Source organism: Varroa jacobsoni, unplaced genomic scaffold (assembly GCF_002532875.2).
Source record: "Varroa jacobsoni isolate VJ856 unplaced genomic scaffold, vjacob_1.0 scaffold_974, whole genome shotgun sequence".
Lineage (NCBI taxonomy): Eukaryota > Metazoa > Arthropoda > Arachnida > Mesostigmata > Varroidae > Varroa > Varroa jacobsoni.
In genome coordinates, this window is record NW_019213876.1 from 236502 (window position 1) to 252648 (window position 16147).

The following is a 16147-nucleotide window of genomic DNA, read 5'->3' on the forward strand; positions in this document are numbered from 1 at the left end:
GAGAAAACCTAGGAGAATTTACATGGAAAAGCCGGAAGATCATCAATGGGATTTAGGTTTTGATAGCTCAAAAATTTATTAAAAGGGGTCAAAAATTCGTTTTTGATAGACCTGGACCCAATCATATAGAGGAATTAAAGATCGTTTTGAAGGGGGTAATATTAAGTATCAATTGGGTCGTCCACATGAATACTACCAATTAGCCTTGTCGAGACTATTTTGAGCCCTTTTGCGTATGTTGACATGTGTATTACATGTCATGTGAGCTAAGTGATCTGTTGTTGTTTAAATACATTCTTAGAAACAAAGCATAAGAAAATTAATACGTCACTATGTATACATATACTTGCTTTGTTCTTGCACAGTTTACCATATTGCTGTCTGGAAATTTCAGGTATTTCAATTTTTCGTATCATCAGAGTTCGAACGACAGCAGTGGATTGAAGCGATCCACGCCCTACAACAGCAAATGCAGGGCACAGCATCAAACCAGACGTCGAGTCACTCTGCTTCGAAAGCGTCTGGTCAAAATCCATCTGGAGTAAATCTGCCTATACCGCATACACCACCTACGATTTACGAGCTCAACACCTGTATAGCAGCAGCTGTTAGTATGATTGTCTCGCATATAGTTTTTTCGTTAGAAGAAAATTGATTTTTGCAATCATCTAAAATTGGTCTAAAAAATTAATCTTAAAAAACATGGCTCTTGTTAATAGAGTAGGAAAGATCTTACGTGTATTCGCATAACTGTACCTATGATAATATATCGTTCAGGGTAGTAAAAGCACACTGGGCAGCCGACCAACAGACGACCTGCTTCTCGGTGAGCTGCATGTGCACGTGGTTAGTCTCCAAGGAGGAGAGACGGAGCCTTCCGCTACGGCTGTTTCAGCTACCGGATCAACAGTGGGTCTATCGCAGATGACATCTATCGCCGCTGCTAGTGTAAACACATGCCAAATGCATATTTGCCTTGAAGTCGATTCGTACGGCCATTTCTTCCGAAAAGGTAGGACAAAGACTGCACCGCTAACTGCCGGAGCGGAAGCACGCTTCCGGCAGGAACTTATTATGGACGTAGATGGCTCACAGACTCTCCGTATCCTGCTTTATGAAGAACTACCCCAAGGTCCACCCCTGCTAAGGGGCAAGGCTACCTTTGAGCTGAGCAAGTCGTGGCTTACAGAGCACTTTCAAGATAGGAGCATCTCCCTGCAAGAGGTACGGTTGTATTTATAATATTATATATTCGAATCGAAAAAAAAAATATTTAATAATAAAAGGAAAGGCATCGTTCCATTTAGTAAAGACTATGATCCCTTATAAGTCGAATTTAATATGGTAAGAGACAGGAGTGTAAAGTGTTTGAGCTTATCAATATCGTCTGACTAGCAAGTTTAATTCTTTGTTTCTGATTTTTCTAGTTGCGGTCTTTAGCTATCTAGGAAAATAAATTTCTTGTAGTTTCGTATGGAAATATCTTAAAAGATGTAAGAAAGTAGCCTTGATTCTCGTTAGTTAGTTATTGTTAGAAATTGTTATATGCTATGTGGAATTCTAACTTACCAGAACTGATATTTGTATGGCTTTATGTTTTAGTATACGTTAAACCTGTCGATAAAATATGTGCCATACCAGCAGTGCCTTCGACGGAATCTCGACACCAAACCCGTTGGAACTTTTGGATTAAAGATCGAACAGGTTTGCAAGTGAGTGCAGTCTGTGTCTATGCGATTTTACGACCATTTTAATTCATGTGAAAAAAATTTGCTAGCTTAACCTTAGAGATGCCCTTTAATGAACCTACACGATTAAGGCAATACTGGTGAATGGCAAAGGTCAAGCCATGGATAACTCACTTCCCGCATACAGAATCTCCAAAAATGTTTATTGTGATTTACGTATCCGACTCTTTAGACTTCTCTTACTTCATTTACTTTATTGTCTGAACCAATAGAAAAGAGAAGTCCCCGGTACCGTTCCTCATAAACTGCTGTGTCCGTGAGGTGGAGAAGCGTGGTATCAATGAAGTCGGCATCTATAGGCTGTCGGGTTCTACTTCGGACGTTCAGCGGCTCCGTAGAGTTTTCGAGAATGACCCGTTCGAGGCGGAGCAGCTTTTGCGAGAGGTGGATATCAATGCGGTGGCACATTTGCTCAAGCTATATTTGCGAGAACTGCCAGAGGCCTTGTTTACTGATCAGCTCTACCCTGATCTATTTGAGGCCCTTAGTCAACCTGAACCTGAAGAAAAGAGTGCACGTCTACTTGCGCTGTTCCAGCGTCTACCCGCCATCAATCGTAATATCGTTATGCATTTGATCGATCATATGGTCGTTATTAATCGACATGAGGAGCACAATAAGGTGAAAATGTATTTTATAGATATCACTTCATCACTTTCTTTAAAAAGCTGATTTTCTTTGATATTAATCAAGTTCATGGCGAAAATGAGTTCCTATTGCTAGATTTTCTCCGAATTTCACATTATATATATATATATATATATATATATATTGCTATTATGATATAAAGCACTGTGTCGTGACTATGATAATTCAAAATAAATTCATTTTTGAGAAAGGGTGATTTGTAATACATACTTAAGCTAGAGAGGAAAACTTCGATGAGCCTTTTACCACGGTTAATACGCCAAAAAATCTAAATCAAAAAAGATGTTTTTTCGCGTATTAAATTCAACCTATAACGTTTCGAATACGTTTACTTTATTTGTTTGGCAGATGTCAATTAACAACCTTGCGACAGTGTTTGGTCCAACGCTTATCCGACCCAATGCAGGAACTACCGGTAATCACGATAAGGACCTTCTTACGTGCGGAACCGTCGATGTTATGGCCCAAGCCAGTTAGTTACATTTTTGCATAAATGTTTCTCAATAAAATGAGTGAGATCCAAATTTTTTAATTAACTAATGAGATTAAATGTAGCTTACAAAGTAAACGTCAAGTCTATCATTATTAGTAAGAGGAGACGTACATTGACAAAATGTTCTCTTTGTACCAACAGGTATTTTGCACTTTTTCTTAAAAAGGAAAGTGTCTGGATTGCCTCTCGAGGAACCGATTGAGTCTGCACACATGTAAAGGCCTAATGGGTAGGTTTACCTTCACATATATATATATAGCCACACAGGAAGCAGCACAGGGCGGACCTGTCGGAGGTCTTTGTCTGAGTCAATAGGATTCTACTAAGTATGTCAAGTGTTGGAAATGGAGATTTGATAACTACAAGGTATAATGGTGAAATGCTGGCGCTATGAGCTGAAGATGTTGAAACGACGCGTCGAAAAACGATTCAAAAGTCACGAAAGAAGACCTTTGTGGCTCTTCAGTATGTCTATTATATAATATGGCTGGCTCGTAGACGGAGATGTTTCCCGACTATGAACTAGCAAAAATAATCGCAGGGACCACTGGCAACCGATTTGATTGGTAAGCGGACAGGAAAGTTGACCATCCTCATAGGATTACCACTAAATGAAGCCATTGAATGTCCAGCCGACCGCTATGTATTTTGAGATGATATTATAACGACATAGCATTAGATATAACTAAAATACGAAAAAGACTAACATTGATGCTAATGAAACGTAATAATAATGTTATTATTATGACGAATGAACTATTCCGCTTATTTATACAAATGATAATTAACAAACAAGTCAACAATAAATGGTGATGACATTGAATCAAGTGCCAGATCACATACCAAAACATTATTATTATTATTATTATTACTTTAATAAGCCTATACGTTTTTTAATGTATGTACGGATGTTTTATTTGTCATTTCTCTATGGATGTTCTCTATTGTTATAATTTCATAGTAAAAATTTAATTTATTTTTTGGTCATTATTAGCAGTCAATGGTGTTCTAGGATAACAACTACCGACGAATAAGTCGACACTATATTAGTGGGCGAAGCGGTGAGGAAACAGAAAAATGCAAAAATAAAATTATCAGACTTTTATTGTTTGTCTCCGCCTTTCCAAATCATCATCGCAGATTCTCGAAAATATAAGAACCTATATCTCGAGAATTTTAAAAATAGAATGTATTTGATTGATGACGACTACTAATAATTAGTGGCAACAAAAACGACACGAACGAAACCACATGGTCTTGTAACAGAGTGTACAGAACGACTACTTTTAACGGCCATGCTAATTTATTTTTTGTTAGTAATATTGATGACAACAACAATATTAATTGCTCTAATAATTAAGTATGATAAAACACAGGCAAGGCATCTTACTTATCGTCGGCAGGTTGAAGCTTTCATGGTTCATTATTTCAAGCAATATAATGATGATTGAAACACAGCCACTTATCATTTATTTGTGGAAATACTAACTCTTCTTTTGCATCTAGCAGTTAAGTCTAATTACGTTGAGCAGGAGCGTAAAAGAACTTTATTTCAGAGCTCTCTAACATATCAGGCGCTTATACATTTTTCCGCACGGAATAGGCACAAACAACAAGCGTTTAGTGCAAACTGCTATCTTTATCATAGGGTAAAAAGAAAAATTATATTTTTACTCTATTTTTACTGTGGTAGTGCAAGCTGTGGAGGAATCTGTGGGTTATCGTCCACATTTTCGTGTGATTTGTATTATAAAATCGTGGTGACGATAGTGGAAATGGAACACCGGAAGCATCTATACGGATAAGAATAGAAACAGAAATGAGACAGTATTTGTAGTAAGACCCTACTAGATCAAGTATTTAGTAATGATGTCCACAAAAATGAGAGAAAAGATCTATCCACTTAAATCGCCGTGTGAACAGGCCGGTATTGTAGGCTCATATGCTAGACTGGATAACGTCGCTGTGTTTTATAACTCATCTTTGAGAGGAAGAGATAATTTGAATACGAAGCCGACACTTACGGCCTACGAAAAAGAGTTAAAGAAATAACATTGTTTGTAGCGCTTGGAGTTTGTCCACTTAAGACATTACCACTGCGCAGCTACTCTGTTTTATCGGAAGAAAATGAAGACATTTTTGTAATCATTTGAAATGATTTCTGCACAGCAACGTTACGCATGTAGTGGCTGTAGAGACGCCATGAACAACAACAACAACAACAACGGTAATAGTAATGATGATAACAATAACCACAATGTACGCAAAGTGTATTTAAAATAAACTTTATTATGTGCATAAGCAAAGTACATTTTGTTGTTCTCTATTACACATTTAGTACGTAAATAACATAGGTGTGCTCGCTAACGAATCGCATGTTCCGATAAGAAAGCTTATGTTAATAATGCTGAATCTAAGGTGTATTTATACCTAAAATCGAGTCTAAGATAAAAAACTGTTTACTCAAATCGCGTCAATTTGCTTCTCATGTAAAATGAATGTAGGGATTTTTTGCCTAGAGTTTCGAGTTTAATTTGATTTCGGGAAATTTCGAGTATTCTAGATTGTTTTTTGACTTGTCCTTATAGGCAATACTGCAAATTGAGTAACACAGGACTTGCGAGACAATTATTTCAGCAAGAATTAGCGACAGCCGTTTCCTGACTTTCAGCACCTACACAACTAGAGAAAAAAAAACACTTTTCCCAAAAGTGCTACTTTTCCAAAAAACAACTCATGCATTTGGGAAAGAAATAAGGGCCCATCTCACTAGAAATATTTTACGATAGCAATGTTTTTCAACTTCTGTTTGCCACGAATTATTATTACTTTTTTATTAATTATTTAAGTGCTTAATATAACGGAGTATCTTTACATCTCGCGTATTTTTATATGACTACTGCTCGCTTTTCTTTGACAAAGCCTGAACTGAATGTACTAGAGCACCTTGGCACAGGGGAGTGACACACCCGCCTTGAAAATTTCACAACTAAGACCGCTAATAGGGTACGTAAGAAGTCGCGGACCGATTTCGTCTCTATACCTTGTGTTTGTAAGCACACAAGAGCTAGCAGACTTTTGAGCGATAAATGTAGTAGCGGATGCAGTTAGTGATGGTGCAGCTGCAATTAGGAGCAGCGTTTATTTTTGGAAAAGCATGATAAAAGTGAAGAGTTTGCCAATAAAGCTAACTTCCTGTTTAAATAGCTGGATCTCAGTAAACAAAACTGTACGAACAAAACTTAATAAAACAAATGAGGAACTCCGAGAACCTAAAGTTAAGTATCAAGTAAACGCTTCAACCACAAAAAATCGCCGTGAACTGCGGCTGAAGAGCAAAGGTATCATTGGGTTTTTTCTTCAAAAATGGCGATGGATGTTTATCGTGACATGTTGCGAATCTTTTTATAATTCGAAATGAAAACACTGGATGCGAAAAAGCTTTTAATCTCAACCAAGTAAGAAAACATGCCACACAGCACGGGAAATAAGGATTCTTTTTAAAACCATGTTTCCAGGCTGGCTGATTTCCCTAAGGAGCAGAGACATCGAGTGGAAATCCGGATCTTCTGATTTGATTCCTCTCTATTTTTCCTGCGAGTCCACACGAAAGCCAAAATGTGCAAAATAAGGCCGAAAACAATCCACTCTATTGAAAAGTGATTGCTAAATATCACGCTGAATTATGCAAGGCTATGGTTTGATTGACATTGCTGTACAGTGCAGATTAAATATACTGGGCTGCGGTAACATAACAGTAAAAAAATGCACAGAAACTCACTTTTCTTTTACTCATTCCGGGAATACTGAAAGTGTCCGGCAACTTCCTGCTCATTTTATATTAACTAGTATTTAGTAGGGTTCTGTCAAGTTTCTATTTTAATGAGTTGTATGTTTTTAGTGTGCTCATTCCAATTCCAGTAACACAATCCATCGAATTTTTCGCTATTATATATTAAATAAACCAACATTACTATTATCCTAAGGACTACGAACTTGAGATTAATGTTAAGTAAGTTAAAAAATTATCATTATAAGATAAACTCAGGAGCTTTAGCTATCAAAGGTATACTATATTTTGACTTCGCTCAAAACTTCGGCTGATGTTCGGCTCAGAACATCCTAAATATATATTTATTAAGATAAAATGTAACTTATTTCCGTTCCATTTAACCGAAGTGCAGAGATTCACTCGAATTCTAAAAACCAATTTATTTATTACGACTCTTCTTATTCCTGCGACTTTTTTCTATTTCTCAATCAATTTATTTATCCGTTTTCGCCTATCTATTTCTAAATTTTCTAAATCTGGCGTTAGAGAACTCGCTTAAGAAAATTTTGGGATTCTCTACGGAATTGAATTTTCCAATGATCGATAAAAGCACCAGCAACGTCGCAGCGAACCCTAGTGAATGTAAAAAAAAGCCTTCATAATCTTTGCCGTATGTGGCTTAACAATGGCGTGAAGAGGGATGCTTTACCTATCGGGCCATTTCAGTTAGATAGCTTCGTTCACTCGGCGAAACTGGGCCATACACAGATGCTTGTTGACCGCCCCAGTCTCTCTCTTCCAGACCCACCAAATGCAAATCATAATTTTTTTTTTTTTTCAGAAATTCGGCTTTAAACTTCGCTTTAGGCTCAGGCGTATCTCATAAAACTACCCGTTCTTTTCTCTGCTTTGGAAATGGAAAGACCAGTTCGGCACCCGTATCGACTCAATGTGGGAACCTGTTGCTCGGCGCTAGACAAAATGTTCAGAGTCAATGAGAAGCTGTTTTTTTGTGCGCTTTCTCCTAACATAAGAGCAGTTCTGTGCAACTTAGAAAACGATTTCGATCGTGAATTTCGACCCAAACCTTCACCAGTTTACCGCGTAAATTAAGACCCTTATTCTAATTTGGGACCTTCCTTGTCGATATGCAGTGCCTATATTTTCTGTAGTTTTCTTCAGTATCACCTGCTATACGTCGTGTTCAACCAGATTTACAAAAATCATTCTTAAATATAGTTAAAATTATTAGTTTACTTTTTTAATGTGATCTGTTCAAATGTACTCTACTGCACCAGCGTGTTTTGTTCAGCTAAGCTCCTTCATTTAAAGAAGTTTTTGCGGTAGAATAATATATATAATCATCTACCTCAAGTTATAACAAGGATACAGTACATTATTGAGCATATCAACATTTATTCCAAATATACACCTCCAACATCATTAATCATCTGGAGCAGAGTAGCCCAATTGGAAGCCTGGTAAAACAGCAAGGCCCAATAGTTTTTATTGTTTCCAAATGAAGGTATTACTTATGGAAATAAGTAAACTTAAAATCTCCGAATACACAGCTGCTCCAGCCGCAATTAGCCACATAAACCCTTTATTGTATATCATTAGCTTGATGGAGAACTATATGTGCAGGATTAATGAAACAAAAAAAAAAACTACTATCATAGCACTGAAAAAATAATGACGATAGTCACTTATAAAGACTGTGGTAGCTTCGTTGTCAAATGTTTAAAACTTTTGTCACTTAACCACTTTACATATCGTTTTCATTATCTTAGGTCGTCATTTGTCATTACCCCGGCGTCTTTTTCGTCCAATTAAGAATGGGTTTATGGTTTAGAGTACAGGAGCGCTGCTGTAATCTTTAGTCTAGATCTGGTCGTTGTTACCAAGCTTTCCAGACTAACACGAACCTCCATTCAGTACCGTGTTTGTATAGGCGTGTGTCTGTATGATGCAAAAATTTCGGAAACGAAATAAGAAGGTTCTCATGTTTATATCAAAGCGTTAGCCCTTCATAAATTGGCTCAGAGCTTTTCATCTGTAACCGCTCAAGGGTCCGCTCAAAATGTGCTTGGATCTGCTCTACTTCGTCGCATTTATCAGCGGTTTGCAGAAGCTCATGTATTTTTGCAATCAACTGATTGAGTGTGTCGATTCGAATGTGTTCGACGTTTCCCTTTTCGAAGAAGTAGATATAGTTGTTTAGCAATTCGCAAAACAGTTGTGCCTGTACACCACTATCCATGCACTGAGATGCGAAGCGGACTCCTTTTTTTAGGCATTCAGCTACGCGCTTGCCATCACGCAACTGAAACACCAGCAACAATATATGAAGTTATTATACTAGGTCTCTTAGTATGAAACGTTACGTAGTGGACACTAAGTTTTTTCATTTCGATCATAGTATACACCATTTTTATCTATAACGTGCTCCCATTTGGATGGTAGTTGATCCGTCCCGCTACTGGAAATGTTTGGGGTATGAAAAATTAGGAAAAGCGGGACTTTTCGATAATTTTCGACTTTTCAAAGAATCGTCAGTATTTCGATAAAAATGCCAATTTGAAGGAGTGGCGAGCATGGTTCATGACAAAAGGACTGTAACTTAAATGCAAGTACTTGTTTTTTCTATGGTTAAGTAATTTTAAGGCAAAGTATTCTCTATATCTCTTTAAATTGTTGACAGCACACTTTAGCCATAATCGGTGATTCATGAAGCTGTAATGTATAACACTTACACTAGACCACCAAACAGACTTCCTTAATTTTCGTCCCTGTACATTTCCTTTAAGCTGATGCCTTACCAGTCCAGTTATATCCACGCACTGATGTAACTGTCTGCGATAATCGTGGAGCATCAATTTTTCATAACAAATCATAACTCAACGCAAGAATGAGTCACTGTTGAAGCGTGAGATTCTTGTCATTCGCTCAGATCATGCGGCACTCGTTTGCTCAACCTTCTGGCCTCATTGATTTAACTGAGGTGAACAAGTGGGCTCTTTTCGCATACTTGAGTGCCAATACCATTGATGGGTCGACTCTTACTACAACTTTCTACTATTTGTCTTCGTTGAACAAAACTCAGGTTCAAAATTTTTCAAAGTAGCAATTCCCAGTATTTTTTAATAGTGAATCCTTTTCCGAATACAGTGTTTATACGGCAAGCTGTTTCTGCCGCTGTAGTTCAAAGATGAAACACCTAATTTAACCGTTTGAGTTTTTTCCTTTTCCATGACTTACTGCAGCCTGCCTGTTAAAATTCCAGGAGATGAGTGAACGGTTTCAGATTTAAAAGAATATAACTGTATCTCGAACACACAAAAAGTGTCGCGAAACGTCGCACCATTATAAAACAGCGCCATGCTGCGATATGAAATGAATGTTCATCCCGTTTCATAGCGAACCACCTTATAAAATGTCATCATTGAAAAGCCTAACCTATTGCTTCATCTGACATTAGCCTCTCCTTTGCTAAGCTAAATCAATACTACAATCACTGTAATGGAAACTGTTGCAAATAACATCCTGTTATCTATAAGCTTCATATGTCGGAGTTACCTCATCTCCGGCGTTTGTTCGTCCTGACCAGAAGACGTGGGCGCATGTGGACACTGCGCGACATTGGTCGGGTTTTTTCAGTAGGTTTGCAGCGACCCGTGCGCATTGATTACGCAACGGAGCATGCGATTCCTCGTTGAAGCATGACGTTTGCTGCAACGTTCCAATGATGAGCGTCACAGCTGCCAGTTGTGCTTTCGAATCGGACACCTCTTCTTCGAGCAAACTGAACGCCTGAGAAAGAAAGTTGTATGCGACGGTGTCATGGTCTGTAAACGCGATCCGATCAGCTCCCAGTGCCGCCTCAAGATAGAGACGCAGTGTTAGTTCAGCACTGCAACCCTCTGCCTTGGTAAGGGCGTCAATTGTCTGAAGGACGTTCTGGAAGATTTTTGCCACCTTTCTCGACCACTTTTCATCTTCTTTACGAATTTGATAGAAGCGTCTAGCTAGTTGGAGAGCTGAATTTGAGAAATAAAAACGAGAACAGCAGAGGAATACATTTTAGTACGTCTGAGCGAATATGAATTTTTTTCTAGCAAAATTCAATGTCCAAAAAACGGCCTTGTTTGAGTCACACAAACATGTATATATGTGTTGTAGCAGTCTCGCCGTATAATGGCAGCGCAACAAGCTATGGTTATTCGGGCTTTTCGAAACCTATGTTGTTCCTACTTTTCGTAATAAAAACGTATATAGAATGCACGTTTGATTGATAAAAGACATACACTGGAAAACAATGGTAGGTAGCGTGTAACGAATACGCTCGGCTCCACCATCTGTAAGAAGCTTTCGAGCAGCATTGAGGATGAGGTACTGATCATCTGGGCTATCCGCTTGCATCAAACTAATAAGGCGGGCTACTAGATTTTGCTCTTCAACGAAATCGTCGATATCAACCGAGTCAAGGCTTTCATCACCGCTTTGGATAAGGACCTGCAGTAGCTTTGACAGAACGGTTTCCACCTGCTCCACAGTGGACAGCTTCGTTTCATTGTCAATCACATTGTTGGCTATCAGAATAGACATGGTTTTTCGGCCTTTCACGTCTAACATGTCCAGACAGTTAACCAGATTTTCGAGTTTTAGCAGCGTTATCACGTCATTATAGGTATCGACCTGTGAAACGTTAATGAAATACAATGTTAATTGTTTGCTCCCGGAGCACAGACGCATTAACATCACAGCTTTAAATAGTACTTCTTGGCTTCAGTCTTGAATTAATAGTAAGAATTGTTTGTATATTGACATAAGAGTTGACAGTAAGTATTTGTGAACTAAAGCAACTCCCTTTACTTCTGTGTTAGGCTGTGGACGTCTCTGTTGTGCCTGTGGTGACAACTGGATCTCCCGTTTTGTTACTTCTAGGACCCACTAGGGTGTGTGCTTCGGAGCACATAGCGAAGCCTATACCAATAGAAACTGATAATTTTTGTGAATAAGTTCCGAAGGTATCTCAAACATATATAAACCTTATGATGCATATCTTGTGATACCTACCGGAATCTTCAGCAATTTCAACATCTCCTTGGCGACGGGTGTATCGCTTTGCACTGCTTTAATGCCAAGGCGACCGAAAATCTCAGCTGTCTTGTTGAGCACAAGGTCAACGTAGTCGATTCGGTCCCTGTAGCACTTGATAGCCAGATTAACAAGTGCGACCTGAAGAGCTATGATGTCCTGAGCCGGCATGTCCTCCCGAGACTGTATAATAGCTGTAATTTGCTGCGAGAAAATCTCAAAGAGCGCGATGTCGGCTGGAATACCAGGTCCATCAGTACGAACGGCATATGCCGCCAATCGTTCAATGAGCGAGATAATGACGGTTTTTACATTGACCTGCTGACGTAACTCTGCGCAAGCTTTTAGAAACGACTGCAGCGTTTGCAAATGGAACTCGTCAGGGAACACTTGGATGATGCATTCCATTAAGTACTCTTGAGCAATGGCATCGCGGCAGCTCACTACCTGCTCCAGGATTCCTGGTAATACCACCTTGCGATAACGATCAAGATCAACAGCTTCAAGCTGTGACAGCCGAACCAAATTGGTGCCGACTAGTAATTTTAATTCTTGGCGCTCCTTTTCCCGACGCTCGCGTTCTCGAGAATGGCCTTGATGTTGCATCCGTACCCAGAGTTTGTTCATCTCCCCAAAATTCGCAAGAACAAAATCGACCGAGTCACGCACACTACCCGGAAGGCCGACTTCGCTTTCTCGTGTGTACATCAACAAGCCATCCTTCGCGTCAGGAGAGAGCGCGCTATGTTGCTGTTCGGGTTCTTCGCTAGTTCTACAATAAGAAGAGCGCCGTTATTTCAACTCTATTAATTTATCATAACACTTCAGTTAAACTAATTCCCGTCGGAAAGCGGGGCTCTTTTGCACGAAAACATAACTGTACATTCAAGTATATTACAGTGATATATAGATACGTAATAACGCTCTTGTTTAGAAAGCAGAGAGACGTCCGTCATTGTCCATTTTGAGTCTTATATACATTCTGAATGCCCTTTATGCTAGCAACAATCTGAAGAATTATCTCGGAAAATGAGCAAAAGATAAAACGTTCTCGTAAACAATTCCGCATAAAGACCAGCACTGTGTTAGGAACCTTCATTAAGTTACCGTGTACAAAAGGCTAAACTAGAGAGTAGTTTAAAGTTTAACATAAGCATATTTTCACTGGAGCTTAACTGATTTCAAATAGCTTGTGTCACGGGACGAAACTATGACTTTTTGCAAAATGTCGTTTATTATTACTTATTGCTATAGATAGTTGTAAATTTTAATTAAAAGGCAGAAGAACACCGAAGTAGTGAAATACAGTAGGCTTCAGTTACCCGTCGGAATCCGGCAAAATATTACGTGTGCACTGAAGTAGATAATTCCGAAGAAATAGACCCCTCAAAGGATGCTGCACTCCGCGGCACATCTCGACCAAGTCCTTTAAAATATCCTTGCGAGAAGCAGGGTGTGCCTTCATATATACTAAGCCCATTGTTATAAGCAAATACCTGAAATATAGCAATTCAATCAACTAACTCAGTTACTCTATGTTGAAATATTTGGCTTATTAGTCTTATTGCATTACCGAAAATAGTGTATCAGCGCTGTGAACAGGTCTAGACTTGCACCACTCCATGTAGGTGAATTAAGATTGTAGTTACTCGCGATTATGTTAACCTTAACGGTGCAAAAAACCATTAATAGTACACAGCTCAAAACTGGGTATACCTGCCAAACCTATCAGATGCATATGATTATACAAAGGTCTACAAAAGTGCAGAGACAATTCTTTGTATGCCATGTACCATTTTTCACAGCGCAAATTTGTTGTGTTCCTGGTGAATTAATTAAATATATTCTTGTATATGGTGTCATATCTGTCTTCGTATGTTTTCTGTTCAAGTGTTTTTTCGTTAAGTGTAAACAAATAAGGTACTTACAGACGTGGAATGATGTTGCCAGCGTACTGTACCAGCTCATAGAGGTCGCTCATTTTTCGACCCTTATACACTCCTTTGTCGATTTCGTCCATTAAAAAAATGGCAAGATGGCAAAGTTCATTAGTGACCAACATGTACAGCTCATAATAATTCTTGGGCGAAAGAAGCGAGGTGCGCAATTCGCCCAACATCGTACTGGCATGCTTAAGAGCTTCCATCAACTTATCCTTGTCCAGCATTCGCTTCATTTGAAACGCTTGCACCTTAACCACTGCAAGAGCATCGTCCAGAAGTTTTTCCTGGTCTTCACCCGGAGTCAACGGGGTTGCGGGCTGTTACATGGTTTCAAAAGCAGGTAGAGACAAATGATTCATTAACTTAACGTCACGGGTTGGCATTATCAGATTACACGATTCGAATCGATACGCTTAATACACATCTATATATAAAAAAATATATATGTTCGATTCTCTCATTTTTCATCGAAGTTGCATCTAGTAATACACACCTTCGGAAATATTTCATCTATGCAACTGCATATACTCAATTTCGTTCATTTGTCTATCAGACGTGGTTCATCTTGAATTTTTCTTTTATATATTTAAATAAATTGTTTGTTTCTTTCCAAATAATTGTTCTTATAATTTACATTAGAACGAGTATTTATCAAACTATGCAAAGTACCTAATTTTGTGTACTGTAAATGAATGTATGTTGTATTTAATGCAAACTCTTCTATTTGAATATCTTTTCTGTACTAATCTATGTCAATGTAATATATTTCTTTAATTTCCAGTAATAGTAAAGCATCAATGTATGCTTCGTTGTTTCAAAACTAATCTAAAAGCATATGAAAATAAATATTGAATATGTTCTCTCATAGGCGCCTAGTGACATGTCGAATAAAAGAACTCACCTATAAAAATTAAAGTTTTCATTAGACATGCTAGCTCCGCTCACTTAGTTGTCATTTAAAGTACGGCACTAAATGTGAGCGTGCCACCTACAAGGCCTCGTGAGAAATGATCGAATTAAACCGACTATTGAGCAAGAAATAAGACGTCAAAATCATGAAATGATTAGGCAGAGATTATCTGCAAGCATTTTAGTTAGGTAAGCGGTGGCGTATGTACAGCAAGGAGAATTTGAAGAAAATACGTTTTGAAGATCATGCAGTGCCAACTGCGATGTTATTAATAATAACCCGTACGCTTACCCTAAGTTTTTACAGATCAAAATAAAGCTATTTGATGTTTTGTTTCCTTTATTGATATTAAAAACGAGAATATAATTTGCAAAATACATTTATAGTTCGAATATTAGTAAATTATCAAAGCTTTATGCTTCGTTTAATCATACTTGGTTAAACTTTCAGCTTGCGCCCTTTATGCTTCGTTTAAAAGATTTCTTTTTTGCTCAGTGTTCCATTGCAGGCTTCGTGTAGTGGAATGAGAGTTTTATTCCGTCACAAATACGCCTTAAATTCGGGTCTAAATTGAATTATTTCGTACTTGAAGTGCGTCCAGCTTACATAATCAGCTACCTAAAAATAGATATTAGGAATAGATTGTCGTATATTGTGTCCCTGTGCATTCTGTATTTGTGGATGTTATAAAATTATTTATAAGTGACATCTAAGTTTTAAACAGTTATTTTGTAATAGTCAAATGTTAGATATTTAAGGCAATAAAAATTATGGACACACTGTTTCTATTTGCGAAGCGGTTCTCCATGCAAAACACAAACTTGAGGTTCAATGGCAAATTTATGATCATTAACTGGAATATTTCCGGGAAAACGTTCCGTCAATAGTAGTCCACTTATTTCTTAAACACACTATTTCCCTATTGGATACATAACATTATCATCAATATCATCATAGACCCGAAACCGCACTCGATGGAACGAATCAGTAATTGCTAGCGTAGAGTCCGTGATCAGTGTTGAGATGGATGAAAAAATACACAAAATTCGCTAGAGACTATAAAGCGGAGTGCTATGACATCCAGCAAAATTCGTTCACTTGCCGGACTGGTTCTCCTTTTATCAATTCACACCTCACACTTTCGCTGTTTTCAGAATGTCCTTCTTCGGCTTCTTACCATGGCAGGTCGATCTATGGACGAACTTTTTGCACGCCCCCTAACTGCTGCTTTGTCTGTGTCTCCACACCGTATACGCTCTATTAATGCTACCGCTCCCTACGTAACAGCTATTGCTCAACAACCAGCACTTCAAATAGCTGCTATGACTGAATAACACACAGCCTCCTGTCGCACGCAGACGGCCACCACACAGCGGCGCAGCAGCGGCAAAATCCGAACCAACTACCGGCTGGAGGCTGATAGCTGCCCGTCTACTGGCGATTGAATATCACAGGCCTGTTAGTCGTTGCCTGTCTGTATCATGCTTGCTTCGTAGTGTCTGTTTGTCCCGCTCATGTGTTTGTCGATGGTTCGAT

At 38.5% G+C, this 16147-nt stretch overlaps 2 protein-coding genes across 4 annotated transcripts in view; one reads left to right on the forward strand and one right to left on the reverse strand.

Moving 5' to 3' along the window:
* Nucleotides 1-5198, forward strand: part of RhoGAP1A (Rho GTPase activating protein at 1A) — a 27695-nt gene extending 22497 nt beyond the window's left edge. For 2 of the 3 annotated variants that reach the window (XM_022842205.2, XM_086970501.1), the window contains 6 exons: nucleotides 395-607; nucleotides 778-1224; nucleotides 1603-1712; nucleotides 1961-2369; nucleotides 2745-2868; nucleotides 3031-5198. In XM_022842205.2, the coding sequence (XP_022697940.1) occupies nucleotides 395-607; nucleotides 778-1224; nucleotides 1603-1712; nucleotides 1961-2369; nucleotides 2745-2868; nucleotides 3031-3107 (1380 nt within the window). In that variant the 3' untranslated portion in view covers nucleotides 3108-5198. The remainder of the gene's footprint in view (nucleotides 1-394; nucleotides 608-777; nucleotides 1225-1602; nucleotides 1713-1960; nucleotides 2370-2744; nucleotides 2869-3030) is intronic. The other variant, XM_086970502.1, reaches the window with a different exon arrangement.
* Nucleotides 5199-8053: 2855 nt separating this feature from the next.
* Nucleotides 8054-15731, reverse strand: Vps35 (Vacuolar protein sorting 35). The gene is made up of 7 exons (XM_086970503.1): nucleotides 15714-15731; nucleotides 13687-14018; nucleotides 13081-13254; nucleotides 11738-12530; nucleotides 10966-11356; nucleotides 10238-10698; nucleotides 8054-8984 (listed from the first exon to the last, which is right to left on the reverse strand). Exons 2-7 carry the CDS (start codon nucleotides 13932-13934, stop codon nucleotides 8673-8675), a joined length of 2379 nt encoding a protein of 792 aa, XP_086826629.1. The 5' UTR covers nucleotides 13935-14018; nucleotides 15714-15731; the 3' UTR covers nucleotides 8054-8672.
* Between the last annotated feature and the right edge of the window lie 416 nt (nucleotides 15732-16147).